This window comes from Dipodomys spectabilis, unplaced genomic scaffold (genome assembly GCF_019054845.1).
Source record: "Dipodomys spectabilis isolate Male_0828 unplaced genomic scaffold, ASM1905484v1 ptg000002l, whole genome shotgun sequence".
Taxonomy (NCBI): domain Eukaryota; kingdom Metazoa; phylum Chordata; class Mammalia; order Rodentia; family Heteromyidae; genus Dipodomys; species Dipodomys spectabilis.
In genome coordinates, this window is record NW_024870679.1 from 40,304,638 (window position 1) to 40,326,162 (window position 21,525).

Sequence of the window (21,525 nt, forward strand, 5' to 3'; positions counted from 1 at the left end):
CACTACCTGCCTTAGTATAGAAGGCTTGAACTCATGGCCTGGGCACTGTCCTTGAGCTTTTTCACTCAAGGTTAATGCTTTATCACTTTGAGCCACAGTGCCACTTCCAAATAATCATTTTCTTAACATCCTTGTCTGCATAGGGAAGGGTGGACTAAAGCCTCAGAACACATCATGGTCAAGTTCCACCAAATATCCTCATACTCCATTTGAGTGTGGTGTGGAGCTGAGCGTGTCATTTCTGCCAGCTGGGATGAGGGCAACTCTCTCCACCAGAGGAGCTCCTGGTAGAGTGACTGCTGCTCAGGAAAGTGCGGTGGGCAGAAGGCAGAGCTCACACAGGCCGGTCCATTAGAGACAAGTACATCACAGCCGGGTTCTTTTTTTTTTTTTTTTTCAGTTCTGGCACTTGAACTCAAGGGCTGGAGACTGTCCCTGAGCTAGCACTCTACCACTTAAGCCACAGAAACACTTCTAGCTTTCGTTTATGTGGTATTAAGGAACTGAACCCAGGACTTCATGATGTTAGGCAAGTACTCTACCACTAAGCCACATTGCTAGCCCAGAGCCAGGTTCTTTCAGATCACCTTTATCTCCTCTTGGTGCTCTGCTTCTAGGAGAAAAATATTTACTACTACAAAACAATCCATTTTCATAGGAGCAAGGAAACATAAGAAATCAAACTCAAACAAAACACCAGAGAATATGTGTGTGGGAATCCCCAGAAAACAGCCTCTTGGGAGTTAAAGGGATTGTATCCCCTGGACATATCATGCCTACTCTGATTTGTAACTACCAATCCTCAAAGAAAAGATAGCAATAAATCTAATTCACAAGGCTCTTGTAAAAAGGCATCTATTTGGCTCTTAGTACAAAATGACTCAGAGAAACATAGAAAGAAAATATCATACAAGCCAGTTACTGAATTAAAAACAAACAAAAAGAAAAATGAACCCCCAAACCCAACAAATTGCATTTGTCCTTCTGAAAAAAACTTATTATTATATATATATTTTTTTTTAAAAAAGGGAGAAAACAGTCCCTGAAAGCTGGCAGGTGGCACTAGAGGTCCCTGGGGTTGTCTCAATCATCCTGCTCAAACAACTGCTGCAATTCAGCCGCACTTCTGCTGCTTGCTGGTAACGACCACTGAAGGGAGGAGCTCAGTCAGGGTGCCACTGGACGCCCGTCGATTAAGCAGCTGGGGCCTCCAGGTCAAGCAGTCTTCCATCCACCTTCACTGGATCTCTCCCATGTACAGTCTCTTGTCACTGGATGCTGAGAGAACTGAGGCGAAAGAGTAGAGAAGAGGATTGGAAATGATCGATAAAGGCTCTGAGAGCCTGGGCGCGCAAGGGCTCTTGTGTCAAGTGCCAATTTTGGTGTTTGACAACAAATGGGCTGAGCTTAGATTTCCCCCTAAACACCATCCATAGGACACTAGCCTGGCTTTTTAATCTAAGTCTTCAATGTACATCTATCAGGCTCTAATTCCTGATGTCCTTTGTTAGTCAAATTTCCAAGAAATCTTCCCAATCACTCCAGAAGAATGGATGTCAGTGCCGGTCACCTTTATAAATGTTATATGTTATATTTAGCTGTGGAGAAAGTTATGTTTTCTTTTTAAATTTAAGGCCCATTATTTGGTTTCACTAGCTAATACAATGTGAGCCATGATTTGTATGAAACATTGTTTTTATCTGTAGTCCCAGCTACTCTGGGGGCTGAGGCAGGAGGTTCACCTGAGCTCCAGAGTTCATGGCAAGCCTGGGACACATAGAAAGACCATGTTCAAAACCAGACAAGAAGCAAACAAAAAGCAACAACAACCCCCAAACAACCATGTATCTAAATATTGAAGCATAAACTTGAAGCAAAAGGATGAGACATGGTCTAGCCAACCTTTATTCCTTTCCTTACTGGTAAGGACACCAACAGCAAGGCTATGATAGCTACCTACGAAGATTATTTGCATAGAAATTCACAGAAACAGATGCCTGTTCCTATTTCAGTATTCACAAGGCCTCACTATGGAGATTGTCCCAGATCCTCTTTCCCAATAGACAGGACAGACTTACTGATGGGCTCATCCGGGTGGAAGGCTACTTCATTGATGGAGCCAGCATGGCCAGGCAGCTTATACAGGATTCTCCTGCTGGTAGTGTCCCACACATACACAAACCTGCAAAGTACCATAAGAACACTGGTAAGGCCCCAAGGGTAGGGTTAGGGCAGAGGGATGGCTTGCTAACCGATATGAAAAGTAGCTGTTTGTTTACCCCATATTTACTGAACTGCACACATATTTAGTGATTTTTTAGAAACCAGGAACAGAGTTTGAGTAAAGACATGGACACTGAGTGAAAAACTAGGAATAGCTGCATATAGAAGCATTCCTGGCATTCTCAAACCCCAGCTTCTGGATGGCAAAGACTGAAAAGATAAAAAATCAAGTTCCCCTGGAACCCCACACAAACACCACCTCAAAAACCACCAGGGATAACTAAGCAACAATCAACATTATAACTAACTAGAAAGTCTTAAAGGTAACTGAACCACTGCAGAGGTGGAGAGGTTTAGATCTAACTGAGCTCCTACTGTATTCGAACCACTGTACTGAAGTGCAACTTTAAACCCCAGTGCCATCCTATGTCCCCCAACAACAACAAAAAACAACCCAGAGTAAAACACTGCATGATAGTGCTCTACTCAAGTTGTAGTATTGTATTCTAGCAAAGCCCGAGAAAGGTCAAGAAATTTGTTATAAAAACATAACCTAAGGCCAGGCACCAGTGGCTCAGGCCTGTAACCCTCACTACTCAGAAGGCTAAGATCTGAGGATCCCAGTTCAAAGCCAGCCCAGGCAGAAAAGTCCGTGAGACTATTTTTGTTGTTGGTGGTGGTGGGGCTTTAACTCTGGGCCTACTGCTCCTCAGCTCTTTAGCTCAAAGCTAGTGCTCTACCACTTACGCCACAGAGCCACTTCCCATTCTCTGGTGGTTTATTGGAGATTAGAGTCTCACAGACTTTCTTGTCCGGGCTAGCTTTGAACCTTGATCCTCAGATCTCACTCAGCCTCCTGAGTAGCTAGGATTACAGGTTTGAGCCACTGGCACCCAGCGTCCATGAGACTCTTATCCCCAATTAACCATCAGAGAACTAGAAGTGGCACTGTGGCTCAAGTGGTAGAGTGCTTGCTTTGAGTTGAAGAGCTCAGGGACAGTGTCCAGGCCCAGAGTTCAAGCTACAGGACTGAAAACAAACAGACAAAATAACAAATATTCACTTAAACTAAACTTTACAAAGAGTTCAGGGACAGAAAATACTGAAATTCAGGCTGGGAAGGTGGCTCAGTTGTAGAGTGCTTGCCTTGCATACATGAGGCCCTGGGTTCGATTCCTCAGCACTACATAAGCAAAAAGAAAAAAGCCAGAAGTGGTGCTGTGGCTCAAGTGGTAGAGTGCTAGCCTTGAGCTGAAGAGCTGAGGGACAGCACCCAGGCCCAGAGTTCAGGCCCCACGACCGGACCGTCCCCCCCCCCCAAAAAAAATACTGAAATTCTAGAATGAAAGAGACCAACAGAAACCAGTCTAAGCCCCTCATGTTTATAGATATAAAATTACAGTAAAGTGACTTTTCCAAGTTGACACAGTTCATTCGTGACAGAAAGAAAACTAGTAGTCTTAATATAATCTAGTGTTCTCCTCTCTTACTTTCTTTCTCTTGTGGAGAAAAACAAATGGTCCTTCGACCTTCAACCTGGCTGAGGCCAAAATATGTATATGTTCATAAAATTATGCAAAAGCAATCTGCTGGCAAATCAAAGGGGCTATTGTTTTTAAGTAAGTATTAGTAGGACTTACAACATACTTGTTAAATCAAAATCACTAGTATTTGATTACCAGATACCTCTTCCTGGGGCTGGGAATGTGGCTTAGTGCAGAGCACATGTTTACCGTGCATGATACCACGGGTGCTGATTAAAACAGTCCGCACCCCAGGTGACTCCATTACATCAAGCAGCAGCATGCTTTATTCTGAGTGCAGTGCTAAGGCAGAATAGCGTGGTTACCTGTTTGAGCAAGAAGATAAGCGCCCGGTGTTGGACACAGAACTTATAAGCAGGCAGATGTACAACCATGAGGCATAGACAGGAAAATTCTTTATCACCTACACACCTATCTAATTAAATCACTAAGAAAAGGACACATAGGCATATGTATCAAAACTGCATCAGAGAAACCAGGCTCATGGCCAAACACACCAGATCAGAATGATGCAACTCCCTCACCAGGACAATATAAAGGAAGGGCACACAAGTAACTGTCCCCTCCAATCTAAGGGCAGTGTGGCACAGTGAAAAAATGTAAGCACAGAAGTCTGAAAGACCCATGTTCAAAAGTCTCAGTGTAACTATCTAGTACTTAAGTAAACACAACTAATTATGCAATTTCTCTGAGCGTAGTGCCTGGCACACAGAATGATGCTAGTAATTATGAACACATTTACTGGGGTTGGAGATGTGGCTCAGTTGATAGAGCACTAGCCAATGAGCAAAAGCATCAGATACCAAGTTTGAGTCTTGGTCTTAGGCAAAAAAAAAAAAAAAAAAAAAGCATATTTACTATGAACCCAGAATTGCATGTAGCTCAGACTGACCAGTCTCCCTATATCCTAATAGAGCTGTTGAGGGTATTAAGTTTGAACATGACCAGGTGATCTGCATGTAGAAAGGAGAGATTTGTCAAACCCAGGCTCAGCTGAAACACAATTTTCTGAGAAGGAAGGATAGATATTTCCCAGGAAGCAGAACCCAGACATCCAAGGGTTTCCTTCAAGGCCTCACTTCTGATGGCTGCCTGTTAGATGCTAAATTTAGGGGAGTTCCTTGTCGTCCTCACTCTGGCATGGCAGCAGTCAGTAGAAACTAGGTTCCTTATGTAACAGAGCTGCTTGCTGACTGGGGGCTACTGGTAAAGGGACTGTGAAATCTAGCCCAGACCAGCAGGAACAGGGCAGGTTTTCCTTAGACTGCAACCATGCCTCCACATGTAAAGGAATAGTGGAGACAAAAAGAGGAAGAGAGGACAAGTCAAAAAGGGCCAATATTAAGAGGAAGAGAGGACAGTCAAAAAGGGCCAATGTTAGCTGGGTGCCGGTGGCTCACGCCTGTAATCCTAGCTAATCAGGAGGCTGAGATCTGAGGATCGCCAGCCTGGGCAGGAAAGACCATGAGACTCCTATCTCCAATAAACCACTAGAAAACCAGAAGTGGCACTGTAGCTCAAGTGGTAGAGCAGTCGCCTTGAGCTGAAGAGCTGAGGGACAGTGCCCAGGCCCAGAGTTCAAACCCTATGACCGACCAAAAAAAAAAAAAGAAGAAGAAAAAAAAAAGGGGCCAATGCAAAACACAAATTATTTATCTGGGAAAACTTTATGCAAAGATAAATTAAGGGCTTAATCATATAGGAAAGACATACCATCCCCGCTAAAAATTGTATAAACACATTTAGAATGGCTCTGGTCTGTTTCTTTTCTTTCTTTTTGCCAGTCCTGGGGCTTGAACTCAGGGCCTAGGAACTGTCCCTGAGCTTCTTTTGCTCAAGGCTAGCATTACTTCCGACTTATTCTGTTTATGTGGTACTGAGGAATCGAATCCAGGGCTTCATGCACACTCTACCACTAAGCCACATTCTCAGTCCCTCTGGTTTGTTTCTTCAGGTCTTCTTTAGTTACCTACTGAAAATCTCTTAAGATTCCCTTAAGGCAGCTCTCTACCCCACCCAGACTCAAATTCAAATAATCACCATGGCACTGTTTCACCTAGACCCCATGCTTACACCACACAAAACAAAACCCACCAGTGTCCATTTTTCCTAGCATTAAACCTGTTAGGAAGGTCAGAGAGGAAGAAAAAGCAGACTCTGGGATTTTCCCATGTATATGCACAATTAGGTGTTGACAAACCTCCAGATCACAGTGAAACTTTTCCATCTGGTGCTGGCTCTCCAAAAGAAAACCCTAGAATCTACTGAATGCCTGGAAAGCTAGGGGAGGCTTCCCACTTATTGGACAGTGATTACTTCAGTAGAGACAAGGACAGGATCAAACCAAAAAAGGCCGAGACATCTCTGATGGACACCGAAGCTAGAGCTTGCCATCAGGTCTCCTTGCACATTTGTAACCCATCAGCCTTCATATGTGGACATCTTGATTCAATCTCTAATTCCTGCCAAGTACAGATCGACATAGATACACCTAACACAGCAGCACACGATGGACAAATTCTCTCCCTTAGGTTTCTTTTTTATCACATAATGTCTTTAACCAGTTTAAATTCACACTGAAGAAGCCTTGGTCTATATCACGGCATTCTTACTGAACACAGATCTGCCTCTGAATGACCCTCAGTACTGGTAGCTATTAACTAGTGCCGAGTTGATATGAAGGGCAGAAGTTGAAATGATATGCCTGGTCAACATGGTGTTTAAACCTTTTGTGCTGCACATGGCTTCAGCTCTGAATACAGCTATAACTCTAGGTCTGTTCTGGTCTGTATGGATGTTTCAGGTATTAAACATGAGAAAACCTGCAGAGCTCCATCATCCTTTATCTCACATCAGTAATCCTTACCTGTCTGCTGAGCCAGCTGCTATTTTGCTTCCATCAGGTGACCAAGAACATCTCAGGAGATTCTATAATGATGAATAAGCAGGAACCCATTGAACAGTAATGAACCAAACTCCTCCCTGCTAGACTACAATATCACCAACTTTAAATTTCCTAATTAGACTTTTTATTATTCTCCCCAGAAAGATGATCAGCAATTTTGAAGCCCAAAACAGAACACTTTTGTTATTTTATACCACATAAAAACTGTAGAAAATGCTTAATGTAGCCAGGCACTGGTGGCTCACACCTATAATCCTTGCTACTCAGAAGGCTGAGATCTGAGATCACGGTTCAAAGCCAGCCCAGGCAAGAAAGTTCGTGAGACTCATCTCCAATTAATCACCAGAAAACCTGAAGTGGTGCTGTGGCTCAAGCGGTAGATCACTCACTTGAGCTGAGCTGAAGAGTGCAGGGACAGTGCCCAAGCCCAGAGTTCAAGCACTACAACCAACAAAAAAAAAAAAGAAAGAAAAGAAAAAAGAAAAAGAAAATGCTTAATTTACAGTTATTAAGATTAGACCCGGCATTTATTGCTCCATTTATCCTGATTCTCATTCAATTGTTTTTATTGTTTTGCTTAAATTTTTCCTGTTTAAGAAAAATAAAACCAAACTCATCAAAAAAATTTGATTTATAAAGTAAAACAATCTCAATGAACTCTCAAAAGAAAAATACTCCTCTCTTAACACAGCTAACATGGGAACTTAAGGGTCTGAGACACATTTCTGTCTCTCAGAACTTAGGGTCCAGAGTGATTACTAAGGGGATGGAGGTATTCTCAGGGTTCTAACTGCTGATTATTGGGAGAAAGAGGGAGACCATTTGATTAACAACACTGTGAGTCTGGATCTCATACAGAATGTAGATCTAACATGGTTGAGGTTCACTAGGAATAAAAGACTAAGAGTATTCTGTGGAGTGTCAGCAGGCCTCAGTCTGAGTGCTGGTTCCACTGCTAGCTAGCTATGTGACTGCCTTTTTAATATGCCTCTATTAGCTTTATTTTTGGCAAGAACAGTTCTGAACTATGCATGCTGGCACATACCTATAATCACAGCACATAAGAGACTGGATTAGATTAGGCTAGATTAGATTAGATTGCCAGTTCCATGCCATTTTTAGGCTACATAGGAGAAGTCTCAAAACAGAGAAAGAGTAGATTTGATGAAGAATTACTAGAATCTAGCCTATTCTTAACAGAGCAACCACTATCTGTCATTAGCATTATCTTATATGTTGCTCTGAATCAAATGGACAGTAAAATCTATGCTATGCAGCAGAGTGCTGTAATCCTAGTGACTCAGGAAGCTAAGATTTGAAGATCACAGTTCAGTTAGCCCGGGCAGTAAAGGCTATGAGACTCTTAGCTCCAATTAACCACCAAAAAAGATGGAAATGAAGCTGTCGTTTAAATAGTACAATGATATCCTTGAGCAGAAAAGCTCAGAGACAGTGCCCAGACCCCAAGTTCAAGACTCATTATTGGTATAAAACAAAACAAAAAACCCCCAAACCTCCTTTGTCATGCAGCACTCACCTTTTCAAAGTTGTGTACATTTCCTTGAAATATCTTCACACACCTCTCTTTTGGGGCAAAGGGCCGCACATCCCAGACACGCACTGAAAAGCAAATCCATAACAATCAACTCACCAAAATATTTAGTAGGCAGAGGCCTCTTGAAAACTAAAAACAGTATCATGTCAATGACAAATGCTAATTTTTGTGTAGAGGAGGTCCAGCTTTACTTTTTCTAGTAGTAAAGCCCTGTTAACTGGGGCTAAGAAAACAAAGGAAAGCTGAGGGAGTAGGAAGGAGAAATTAAAAATGTATCATTGTGAGTTTCCAACACAATAAATATGGATGTAACACTGATTTTTTAAAAAGTGGCCAGGCGCTTATGATAGGCTCACATCTGTAATCTGAGCTACTTAGGAGGCTGAGATCTGAGGACTGTGGTTTGAAGCAAGCCCAGGCAGGAAAGATTGTGAGATTCTTATCTCCAATTAACCACCAGAAAACTGGAAGTAGTACTGTGGCTCAAAGTGGTGGAGAGCTATCCTTGAGCAAAAGAGTTCAAGGATAAGGCCTTGAGTTTGAGCCCCAGGATCGACACTCCACCTCCACCTCCCCCCCCCCCCCCCCAAAAAAAACAACAACAACAAAAAAAGTGCCAGGCCTATTCCTGTAATCCTACCTACTTGGGAGGCTGGGAATTGGAAGGATCATGGTTCTAGGTCAATCAGAGATAAGAGATAAGAGTTAACAAGATCTCAGTCCAACAAATAAAGCACTGGGCATGGTGGTGTGCACCTGATCCCATTTACTCTGGAAACAAATGGAGGATAGCAGTCCAGGCATAAAAGCAAGACTCTACTCAAAAATAATGAAAGCAAAAAGGACCGGGAGCACAGTTCAAGTGGAAGAAAATATACCTAGAAAGCCCATCGTCCTGAGTTTCAGTGTCAGTACTGCCCAAAAAACACAAACAAAACTCCTAAATCCAACTTCTCCCCAAAAGCATGATGTCTCTTGCCAACTCAGTCAAATCTAGCAAAGTTTCCACATGATAATCTAACTACCAGTGACTGATGAAATCTATTAAGTAATACTGACTATTCCTTATATGGACAGCGTAAACTTGAATGAGGTAAAACAGAGCAAAACACTATTATACCAAGAATCAGGAAACACAAACTTTGCTGTCCTGACATCCTCATTATCACCTGTTGGGCACTCAGGGCCTTATCCATTTCTAGGCAAGTGCTCTCTTTTTTTTTTTTTTGGGTCCGGTCGTGGGGCCTGAACTCTGGGCCTGGGTGCTGTCCCTGAGCTCTTCAGCCCAAGGCTAGCGCTCTACCACTTGAGCCACAGCGCTACTTCCGGCTTTTTTTTATGTGGTGCTGGGAATCGAACCCAGGGCCTCATGCATGCAAGGCAAGCACTCTACCACTGAGCCACCTTCCCAGCCATAGGCAAGTGCTCTTCTACTGAGCTATATCCTCAGCCCCAGAAAATATGAACTTGGAACCTAATTTTAGCTCTGTTGTATATAGATATCAGGTAAACATTGAGATTTTTATCTTGGTTTCTGGCTCTGTAAAATTAAGTTAAAAATCATATTTAATAAAATCTTATTTAAAGTATGACTGTAGGAGCTAGGAGGTGGTAGCTCATACCTGTAATTCTAGCTACTCAGGAAGCTGAGATCTGAGGATCACGGTTCAAATCCAGCCCGGGCAGGAAAGTCTGTGAGACTCTGATCTCCAATAAACCACTCAGAAAACTGGAAGTGCTGCTGTGGCTCAAGTGGTAGAGCACTAGCCTTGAGCTGAAGAGCTGAGGGACATCACCCAGGCCCAGAGTTCAAGCCCCACAACCAACAATAAAATAAAGTATGACTAGAGGATGCAAAGAAGTGACTCAAAATAGTAGAGCATCCACCTTGAGCAAAAAAGTTAAGCAACAGCATAAGGTCCTGAGTTTAAGCCCTAGCTTAAACTAGCCCTAGCACAGTAGTGGCACTAAAAACAAACAAACAAAAAAACCTTGATAATAAAGTATATAACTATAATAAGTTATTATTATACTTTAATAGCTATTGAGGGTGTCTCATTGTTTCTCACGAAAGACTGCTAGACTTAGTCAATAGTAAATGCACTGAGCTGAAATGGACCTTAATGTTAAGTCCAGTCTGCTATAATTTTATTCACGCAGAAACTGATGCCCAGAGAGAAATACTGTGTGTTCAGTTGTTCAAGGACTACATACCAGTTTTCGGACTAGAGTCCTAGATTCTAGATCATCTTGTCCAGCCCTTTTACCATTACATGTCCTAATTGTCAGGTAGAAGCTGTGAGCCATCTCTGGCCCTTTCCTTGACTTTCATTTATCCCAATACATTTCCCCCTCTTCTTTTTGTGTTTCTGGAGATGGAACCCAGTGCAACCTGTATGCTGGGCAAATTATCTAACACTGGGATACCTCCAGTCCCCAGCAGACATATTTAATAACCAATGCCCACTTTCCTCAGAGACTGGGCACCAGGACAGCTGTGTTCTCCACTGTTTACCTGTATTGTCCATGGCATTGGACAAGAGGTAAGAACCTTCAGAACTTAAACTCAGGCCAGTCACTGAATCTGCATGGCCTCTCATGGTGTAGGTTAGCTTGTTCTGGCGTAGGTCCCAGACCTGTAAAACAGAAGTATGCTTAGAAATTAAATTGAGGACAGAGAAAAAGAATTCTCCACTCTGTTGCCTGCAGAAACTGGAAGCCCCCCCACCCCTTTTGTGCCAGTCCTGGGACTTGAACTCAGGGCCTGGGCACTGTTCCTGAGCTTCTTTTGCTTAAAGCTAGCACTTCTACCACTTGAGCTATAGTGCCACTTCCAGCCTTTTCAGTGTATGTGGTACTGGGGAATTGAACCCAGGGCTTCATGCATGCTAGGCAAGCATTCTACCTCTAAGCCACAGTCCCAGTCCTGGATCAAATATTACTTTACCACAGAATGCAGGATTTCTGTGAAAAGGATGAAGTTCTTTGCTTTCTGAAAAGGTTGTCAAAATGACCATGTTTGATTAGACCAATATAAACCAATAAATATCAAATATTAATTAAAGTATAACAAAAAATTATAGAGTATTTCAAGTCAGAACAAAATGCATTAATTAGGCCACTAAAGACAAAATAATTAGCATTTAAAGGGTTTAAACTGTGATTCTTGGGCTCAGTGGTAGAGTGCTTGCCTTGCATGCATGAGGCCCTGGGTTTGATTCCTCAGCACCCCATATGCAGAAAATGCCAGAAGTGGCGCTGTAGCTCAAGTGGTAGGGTGCTAGCCTTGAGCTGGAGAGCTGAGGGACAGCGCCCAGGCCCAGAGTTCAGGTCCCATGACCGGCAAAAAAAAATAAGTGGGCTGGGAAGGTGGCTCAGTGGTAGAGCGCTTGCCTTGCATGCCTGAGGCCCTGGGTTCGATTCCTCAGCACCACATAAGCAAAAAGAAAAAAAAAAGTCAAAAGTGGCGCTGTGGCTCACATGGTAGAATGCTAGCCTTGAGCTGAAGAGCTGAGGGACAGCGCCCAGGCCCAGATTTCAGGCCCTACATCTGGACCCAAAAAATAAAAATAAAAAAGAAATACATTGAGATATGAGGGTAGACAGTCACAAATGGATTCACTGCTATCTCATTAGACTAACACAGTTTTTTAAAAAAAGCTTTTAAATGTCTTTTGTCAGAGGATGAAAAGCACCTTGCTTTTCCCATTTAGTCGTCCGGGCACTACATACTTCAAACAAACTGGTTAGTCCTTGATGGCATTTATATGGGCTGCAATGTAACCTTGGATGAGGAAGTCAATTGGAACAGGAGTAAAAGAAAGTTAAGTTTCAAGTTACTATAATCTACTACGTTAAAGATTAATTTTTTTTTTTTTGGTAGGTCTTGGGGCCTGAACTCTAGGCCTGGGCGCTGTCCCTGAGCTCTTCAGCCCAAGGCTAGAGTTCTACCACTTGAGCCACAGTGCCACTTCTTGCCTTTCCTGTTTATGTGGTGCTGAGGAATCGAATCCAGGGCCTCATGCATGCAAGGGAAGCACTTTACCACTGAGCCACCTTCCCAGCCCCAACATTGTAACTTTTTTTTTTGTTAGTCATGAGGCTTGAACTCAGGGTCTGGGCACTGTCCCTGATCTTCTTTTGCTCAAGTCTAGCACTCTACCACTTGAGCCACAGCGCCATTTCCTTTTTTTTTTTTTTGTAGTGGTGGCCGTCTCCTCCCGGCATCTCTCATCTCACATAAAGATTCACTTTTGTGAACATACACAGGTGAAAGGGAATACAATATAAATGCCAACTATACCTTAATATCATTGTCTATTCCTCCAGAGATAATCTGATCACTTGTGTCATTGAAGGTCACTGCTAACACCTGGTATGTGTTCTGAAATGTCTGGATAGCTGCTTTCTTCCGGATGTCCCAAAGCTGAAACAGAAGAACAGGTAATCTATCAGTAGCATCACTTTAAGAATATATCCCTACATTTATGGACTTTGTGGACACATCCAAAACTTTTTGGATATCCTAGTAAAACATGGTAGGAGGTGACTACAACTCAGTCAATGTATTTGCAGGCTGGTGAAAAAAGTAATTTTAGCACTTTTTTTTTTTAAAGTACTGGGATTTGACTAAGGGTTCTGTGCTTGCTAGGCAGGTGCTCTTCTGAATTGCTTACCTTTTTTTTTTTTTAATTTGTCAGTCATGGGGCTTAAACTCAAGGCCTGGGTGCTGTCCCTGAGCTCTTTCACTCAAGGCTACTGCTTTATCACTTTGAGCCACAGCACCACTTCCAGTTTTTGAGTGGTTAACTGAGAGCTAACAGTCTCATGGAAACTTTTCTGCCTCAGTTGGCTTTGAATCCTGATCCTTAAATCTCAGCCTCCTGAGTAGCTAGGACTACAGGCATAAGCCAGAGGCACCTGGCTTCATTTCTTTATTTTTATGCATACATATTAAGAAATCTGACCATATCCATCCTCATTCACCCACTTAATGCTTTCTTCCAAGAGTCAATTTTATTCTCCAGTCTTTTTTTTTTTTTTTTGCCAGTCCTGGGACTTGAACTCAGGGCCTGGCACTGTCCCAGCTTCTTTTGCTCAAGGCTAACACTCTACCACTTGAGCCACAGTGCCATTTCCAGCTTCCCCAACCCCCTTTTTTTCTGTTTATGTGGTAATGAGGAACCAAACCCAGGGCTTCATGCATGCTAGGCAAGTACTCTACAACTAAGCCATATTCCCATCCCTCCCCACCCCCCATTTTTAAACCATAATGCTATGCAGACCAGCTGCCCTTGAACTCAGTAGTAGGATGTTACTACTTCAGTTTCTTAAGTTTGAGGGCTGGTATTATAGGCATTTGTCACTACAATCTGTACTTCAGTATTCTCAATAGGTTTTTCAGGTGGTTCTCTATATAGACAGGTTGGAAAATGCAGGTCTAAATGCTCTTTTATGTTCCCATCTTGAGTTACTGAACCCATTTACTAAGTATTTTTCTATCTTGTGAGACATTTATATCAGTTCTAAGATTAAGAAATGAAAGGTAAGGGCTGGGAAGGTGGCTCAGTGGTAGAGCGCTTGCCTTGCATGCATGAGGCCCTGGGTTCGATTCCTCAGCACCACATAAGCAAAAAGAAAAAAGCCGGAAGTGGCGCTGTGGCTCAAGTGGTAGAGTGCTAGCCTTGAGCTGAAGAGCTGAGGGACAGTGCCCAGGCCCAGAGTTCAGGCCCCACGACTGGACCAAAAAAAAAAAAAAAAAAGAAATGAAAGGTCAGAAAAGTTAACTGCCAGGCGATGGTGGCTCATGTCTGTAATCCTAGCTACTAAGCAGGGTGAGATCTGAGGATCGCAGTTCAAAGCCAGCCCGAGCAGGAAAGTCTGTGAGACTTTTATCTCCAATTAACCACAGAAAACCAGAAGTGGCACTGTGGCTCAAGTGGTAGAGTACTAGCCTTGAGATGAAAGAGCTGAGGGACAGTATCCAGGCCCAGAGTTCAAGCCCCATGACCGACCAAAAAAAAAAAATTAACTGCTCAAGGCCATACCGCTAAAAGCTAAACTGAGAATTAAACCTATTTATCCCAAGCAGTAATTTATTCTACAGTGGTAGTATTATTTAACGTGGGGAAAAATCTTCAAGTTTTGGAAACAACTACTGAAACTAAGCTGTAAGAAGAGGAGGTACCACCAGCACAGGTGGAAGGGCAAGGCCAGGGTCCCATCCTGTCACCTCCACCTGCAACCCAGATGACACCTACCTTCACTGTACCATCGTCACTGCCAGTGCAGACAAGCTGGGGGCCCCTCCTGGCTGGGTAACAGGAGTTCACAAAGGAAGTGTGTCCCTTCAGCCTTTTGACCCTCTCGCCTGTTTCACTGTCCCACACTGCCACAGTTTTATCTGTGGATGCTGAGAAGAGCATACTGGAAGGTAAGAGGAAGAACACAAAAGACATAAGTGAATATCAACGGAACCAATCTATCTTTTCCACTTGCCACACTGTGCCAAGTTCTTCCAGATCACTCAATTACTATGCTCTGCCAGTTTGGCACCTGGCGCTGGAATGTCTCAGCCTATGGAAATCCTACCCACATTCTAAATCTGGGGGTAAGATTGAGTGACCCCAATTTCCATGACACATCACATATCTAATATAGTACTTTTTCTCAATCCTTTATTGCTCTGTGACAGCTAACACTTGATGTAAGTACATCCTCTCACTTGGTAATGTTTAAACACTCCCTGCTGTGGTAGAAGTGAGACAAGACTGGGACCATTATGGATTAATAAACGAACTCCAGTACTAATAAACTAATATACAATATACTAATCTAGTACACTAATTCCAATCCTTTGTCTAAACACAAAAGTTTTGCTTCATGTCAAAGAATGGTTTTTCTTTTTTTTTGAGGTATAGAGGTCTGAACTCAGGGCTTTATACTTGCTCCCAGGTACTCTACCACTTGAACCAAGTTCCCAGGTAGGATCTCTTGGTTTTGCTTAAGCCAGTTTGGAACTCCATCCTCTATCATGCTTACCACCACCCACCCCCCCCCCCCACCCCCCCCCCCGGTTCCTGGGGCTTGAATTCAGGGACTGGACACTGTCCCTGAGCGTCAAGGCTAGCACTCTACCACTTGAGCTACAGAGCCACTTGCAGCTTTTTCTGAGCAATTTATTGGTGATAAGAGTCTCCCAACTTTTCTGCCCCATCTGGCTTCAAATTGCGATCCTCAAATCATAGCCTCCTGAGTAGCTAGAATTACAGGTGTGAGCCACTGGCACCTGGTTCCATCTTTTTTGAGATGGGGATCTTGTCAACTTTGGTCTGGGCTGACCTCAAACAGATTCTTCCAATCTTTTCCTTCCAAGAAGCTGAGATTACAGGAGTGAGCCACTGTTCCTAGCCTCTGAGAATAACTTCTAAGTTACAACTGATTTTATAATGCTTTTTTCCCCCTTGACACAGGGTCTCACTATGTAATTAGGGATAGCCTCAAACTTCTCACCTTACTCCATCATCCTCCCATGAGCTAGGATTATATAGGTGTGTATGACCATGCCAGCTATACATGCTTTCTTTTTTTGTGTGACAGTCCTGGGGCTTGAACTCAGGGTCTGAGCTTCTACCACTTGAACCACAGCGCCACTCCTAGCCTTTTCTGAGTAGTTTTATTGGAGGTAAGAATTTTACGAACTTTCCTGCCTGGGCTGGCTTAGATCTGTGATCCTCAGATCTCAGCCTCCTGAATAGTTAGGATTACAGGCATGAGCCACTGGCACCCAGCTTTCCTTTTCCTTTCCTTTCCTTCCTTCCTTCCCTTCCTTCCTTCCTTTCTCTCTCTCTCTCTCTCTCTTTCTTTTTTTCCAGCTCAGGGCTTGAACTCAAGGCCTGGGCACTGTTCCTGACTTCTTTTGCTCAAGACTAGCACTCTACCACTAGAGCCACAGTGCCACTTCTGACCTTATCTGTGTATGTGGTGCTGAGGAATCAAACCCAGGGCTTCATGCATGCTAGGTAAGCACTCTACACTAAGCCACATTCCCAGCCCTAAATGCTTTCTTTACTTAAAATGTAAATAATGCTATCTTCTTTTGAGGGAGCACCATAAGATTTTAGAGGTCAGAAATATAAATCTGAAACCAGACATGATATGCATACCTGTGATCCCAGCACTCCAGGAGCTGAGGCAGTAGGACTGAAAAGTCAAGGATAGTTTGGGCAATTTAGCCAGCCCCTGTTTCAAAAAAAATCAAAAAATGTCAGGCATTGGTGGCTTATGCCTATAATCTTAGCTACTCAGGAGGCTGAGATCTAGAGAATCAAGGTTTAAAGCCAATCTGAGCAGAAAAGTCCATGAGACTCCATCTTCAAAATAACTAGCAAAAAAACAGGTGGGAGGTGTGGCTCAAATGATAGAGCACCGGCAGAGCAAGTAAACAGGTCAAGGTTCTAAGTTCAAAAGCCATTTCGGGGGAAAAAAAAAAGATTGGCTCAGTGATAGATTACATACCCGGTATTTCTCCAGTATTCAAAGTGAAACAAAACAGGTGAGGTGGCTCATACTTGTAATCCTAGCTACTTGGGAGATGGTAATAGAAAATCTTGATTCAAGGCCAGCCTTGAATATATTATGACATAGTCATAATATATGCATGTGATCTCAGCTATGAGGGAGATTATAGGTAGAAAGATCATGGTCTAAGACTGACCCAGGGCAAAGCTGTAACCCCTCCACCAGAAAAACAAAGCATATAAGAGCTGGGGAGGCTGGGAAGGTGGCTCAGTGGTAGAGCACTTGCCTTGTATGCCTGAGGCCCTGGGTTCGATTCCTCAGCACCACATAACCAAAAAGAAAAAAGCCGGAAGTGGCGCTGTGGCTCAAGTGGTAGAGCGCTAGCCTTGAGCTGAAGAGCTGAGGGACAGCGCCCAGGCCCAGAGTTCAGGCCCCCTGACCGGACCCAAAAAAAAAAAAGAGCTGGAGGAATGGCTTATTTGGTGGAGTAGCTGCCTAACAAGAACATGATTCTGAAAAAAAAAAAAAGAACATGATTCTGAGTTCAAATCTCAGTGCCAAAAAGAATACAACAACACAGAAAGATGAAATGAAATAATGCTGAGTCTGGGCACCGGTGGCTTACACCTGTAATCCTAGCTACCCAGGAGGCTGAGATCTGAGGATGAAAGCCAGCCCAGGCAGGAAAGGCTGTGAGACTCTTTATATCCAATTAACCAGAAAACCAGAAGTGATGCTGTGGCTCAAGTTATATAGTGCTCACCTTGAGCTGAAGAGCTGAGGGACAGTGGCCAGGCCCAGAGTTCAAGCCTCATGACCGACCAAAAAAAAAAAAAAAAAAAGAGAAAGAATGCAAAGAATTAGCATGGTAAATATTGTCATGTACAATGCTCACCTGCCATCCGTGTTATAATGTAGCTCCATCACAGCTCCACTGTGGCCCTTTAATGTGGCATAGTTATCACAGTCACCATAGACATTCCACAGCACTGTTAACAGGAGACAGGATTGAGCATTATTAGAAAAGAAAAGCACAGCGCAGGCCATGGAAAGGTTACTTATAAATGACCAGAATAGTAGGGTCATAGGGGAGATCTATCTTTAGGTTTTTTTGTTTTTTGTTTTTGTTTTTTTTGGGTCTGGTCATGGGGTCTGAACTCTGGGCCTGGGCGCTGTCCCTCAGCTCTTCAGCTCAAGGCTAGCGCTTTACCACTTGAGCCACAGTGCCACTTCCTGCTTTTTCTGCTTATGTGGTGCTGAGGAATTGAACCCAGGGCCTCAGCAAGGCAAGCGCACTCTACCACTGAGCTCTCTTCCCAGCTCCCCCTTTCTTTCTTTTTTTTTTTTGGGGTCCGGTTGTGGGGCCTAAACTCTGGGCCTGGGCGCTGTCCCTTGGCTCTTTAGCTCAAGGATAGCACTCTACCACTTGAGCCACAGTGCCACTTCCGGCTTTTTTCTTTTTGCTTATGTGGTGCTGAGGAATCGAACCCATGGCCTCAGGCATGCAAGGCAAGCACTCTACCACTGAGCCACCTTCCCAGCCCTATATCTTTAGTTTTTTGAGGAACCACCAGACTACATTCCAGAATGTACGTTATACTAGGTTCCTTTTTCCTTACACTAGGTTCCTTTTTCCTTACCCTACATCCCTGCCAACATTTATTGTTGCTTGAATTCTTTTTTTTTGCCGGTCATGGGGCCTGAACTCTGGGCCTGAGCACTGTTCCTCAGCAATTCAGCTCAAGGCTACCACTTGAGCCACAGTGCCACTTCTGGTTTTTTCTGCTTATGTGGTGCTGAGGAATCGAACCCAGGGCCTCATGCATGCAAGGCAAGCACTCTACCACTGAGCCACCTTCCCAGCACCTAATTCGTAATTTTTTAAAAGGTGGATATAATCTGATATTTAAATTTTTACCTTGTAAAAAAATGCTGGTGTTTACTACTATATATGTCCTTTCCTGAGTTCCTAAGCAGACTGCAAAATGATAGATTTATGGAAAACCTAGGAGGTCACACCTTAAAGGTCACATGGTGGTCATTTTGTTCTCATCCTGTAAGTACCTTTGACATGTGAAGTACTGGAGTAAATGAGTGAACATAGCTATTGGCCTCACTGAGTTTATTTTCCAAATATCAGTATTCCTAATTAGCTGAGAATCTGGTAATGATGTTCAGGTAGGTTATCAAAGTGAGTTGCTGCTTTAGGATTCTCCTCCCTTCACTTGTGCTAGGTGTGGATCAAGAAGAGTGCCTCATATCTTTGGAAATGGAAAAGTTCTCTTTGTTCTCATGATTCCCATTAATCTGTTAAACTTACTGCTTGTTATAAATTAGCTCAACATTTGCTTCCATGAAGAACACATACATAGCAATTTCCAAGTAGCAAAATAATTCTGTATTTACCATATAAGTTCTATATCCAAGTGATTATTTAGGCAGATAACAATTATGCACATTCAAAAACTGTGTCTTACATATAAGACGGTCAAATCCTGCAGAAGCTAAGGTGGATCCATTGGGGTGAAACTTGCAACAGTAAACTTCTCCTTCATGTCCTGAGAGCAGCATGATAGGGGCCTGAAGGGAGGAACACCTTGGAGGGCCCTAAACAGAAGAGAAATACAAGGTAGAATATAGGTAAAGGAGACTGAAAAGATAGGGTGGGGAGTACAGTGAAAAGATGTGGCAAATGATGACAGAGTGAATGTCCTGTGAGTTACAGGGCAGTTCTGCTCATATACTCTAGTCCTTCATATGACCATCTCCTGGATGTTCCATTATCTGCAAGTTGTGCTAACTTCTCCTTCCTCTCAGTCAGCTCTTGTTCCACAGCCAATTTTTCACTGCTCATTTCTGCTTCTGGATCTTTCTTCTTCAGAGAGTCTTAAGCACTCAATTTCATGTAATATGAAACTTCTTACTATTACCTCCACTGGATTTCTTCACAGAACTTAGCATTATCTGAAATTATCTTCCTGTGTAATTGTTCATATATTTTGTCTGCTCCTCCAGAGAAATGAAGGTCTCTGAATGCAGGGACCTTGCGGTGCCATTCCTCACTCTCACTTTTCTTAGTCTTTGGTTCATTTAATGAATGAATCGGGCTTCCCAACAACTATGTAGAACACCGATTATTTGGCAAAGCAGTTTATTTTTTCAAGACAGGATCTCATCTTGATAACTCTGTTTTTTTTTGTTTGTTTTGGTTGGTCGTGGGGCTTGAACTCTGGCCCTAGGCCCTGTCCCTGAGCTCTTCAGCTCAAGGCTAGTGCTCTACCACTTGAGCCACAGTGCCACTTTCATCATCTTGCTAAGTCTGGTTGGCCTCAACCTTGTGATCCTCCTGCCTCAGCATCTTAAGTATTGGTATTACAGGCAGGAACCACTCTGCTCATTTTAGCATATAGTTTTAAATACTAAACCCAGGCTTGGTAATTCACCTAAACCTGGACTGATATTCTTACTTTCCTCATCAATTCAGGCTGACCTAAAAAAATGTTCTGTACTCACCCTCTTGATAACTAGAAATTTGTCAGTAGTCTCCCTATGTTAACCAGGATGGCCTCAAACTCAAGTCTACCTTCTGCGTTAGACTCTTAAGTAGCAAGGCCTAGAGGTAACTGAGGAGGATGCCAGTAGGACTCACTGATAGGCAGATTAAGGAGTTGAGACAGAGAGCACACATATTTCCTTCTTTGAGTCTTAACAGCCTTAGTAGAAGATGTGTGATTGCTTAGGCTGTTAGGGAGATGCATGGAGATTTCACATACACAAGAGTCAATGAAGGTTAGTTGCTGTTAAGATAAATGTAGGGAGAAATAACGGGAAAAGCAACTTGTCCACATGCCCAAGGTAAGCCAGTATCATTCATTTCCGGTCTTGCTTCGCCACCTCTCTCCCTCATTCATTCAAATTGTTAATATTTGTTTTACGCTGGATCCCATGAAAATTTAGGATTTTTTTTTTTCATTACTAGCTGTAAGTAGTGGTACAAAAAGTTACCATTCGCCATGTCAGTTTTTAAGTACAAGGCCTCTCGATCAATGTCAGCTCTTCCATCATTCTGCAACATCCCTCCTATGCCTACCCCTCCCTTCAATTCTCTTGGTTTCACAGGCTATGTATTGAACCTTATGAGTGCATTCTCCCCGAGGTCCTGATACTGAACCCAAGATTTTAAAGTAATTCTAATGCTACCTCACAGGGCGATCGAAGACTGAAAATGGGCGTTAAACAAGGACACGTAAGAAACAATAGACACTGGAGACTTTCACAGTGCACCTGTTTTAATTTTAGGTACCCTTCCGTTCTGTCTCCGCAGTGCAGGATCGGGACCCCTCCGACCAGCGCTCAGAACAGACCCACGCGCGGAGGGCGGGGGCCACAGGCCTCTTTACTCACCGCTTGCAGCAAAGCCCCAGGCGTCGCCTGCTGCTGTCCGGCTCCGGGGACCGACCCCGCCGCTCCCAAAAGCAACTCATGCCGTGGCCGCTTGATCGGGACCAGCGGCAACTCCGGGCCTTTACGCTTCTGCTGTTCTATCATGGCGGTAACCAGGTCTCCTCGACGCCGCCAGTGACCGCGCCGACGGCCACCGGCTCCACGCGATTGGCTACAACTCAATCCTTCCAAGAGAAGTTCCGGCTCAAACCAACCAATGGGCTATTTAAAATCCCCCTGTAACGCCCATCTGGATAATCTCGTAGTATTGGTTAGTTATTTCTGACGTCACGAGAGAGCGGTTCCGCGATTGGTGGCTGGAGTTGGCGTCCCTC

At 43.5% G+C, this 21,525-nt stretch overlaps 1 protein-coding gene and 1 non-coding gene across 2 annotated transcripts; both read right to left on the minus strand.

Annotated features, from left to right (window-relative positions):
- Nucleotides 1–839: 839 nt before the first annotated feature.
- On the minus strand, nucleotides 840–21,370 carry Snrnp40 (small nuclear ribonucleoprotein U5 subunit 40). The gene is made up of 10 exons (XM_042677280.1): nucleotides 21,152–21,370; nucleotides 19,225–19,354; nucleotides 17,643–17,736; nucleotides 14,488–14,653; nucleotides 12,531–12,653; nucleotides 10,743–10,863; nucleotides 8,210–8,292; nucleotides 6,634–6,695; nucleotides 2,079–2,182; nucleotides 840–1,287 (listed from the first exon to the last, which is right to left on the minus strand). Exons 1-10 carry the CDS (start codon nucleotides 21,293–21,295, stop codon nucleotides 1,238–1,240), a joined length of 1,077 nt encoding a protein of 358 aa, XP_042533214.1. The 5' UTR covers nucleotides 21,296–21,370; the 3' UTR covers nucleotides 840–1,237.
- Nucleotides 9,569–9,632, minus strand: Trnaa-ugc. Its single transcript has one exon. It is a non-coding gene; the product is annotated as a tRNA-Ala (tRNA).
- Nucleotides 21,371–21,525: the final 155 nt, after the last annotated feature.

Coding starts and splice junctions, on each gene's coding strand:
- Snrnp40 (XM_042677280.1), bottom strand. CDS start 21,295: ATGATAGAACAGCAGAAGCGTAAAGGCCCGGAGTTGCCGCTGGTCCCG. Junction 14,654..17,642: donor CATTATAACACGGATGGCAG/GTGAGCATTGTA, acceptor CTTACCTTCCAG/TATGCTCTTCTCAGCATCCA. Junction 2,183..6,633: donor GCAGCTGGCTCAGCAGACAG/GTAAGGATTACT, acceptor GGTACTTTGCAG/GTTTGTGTATGTGTGGGACA.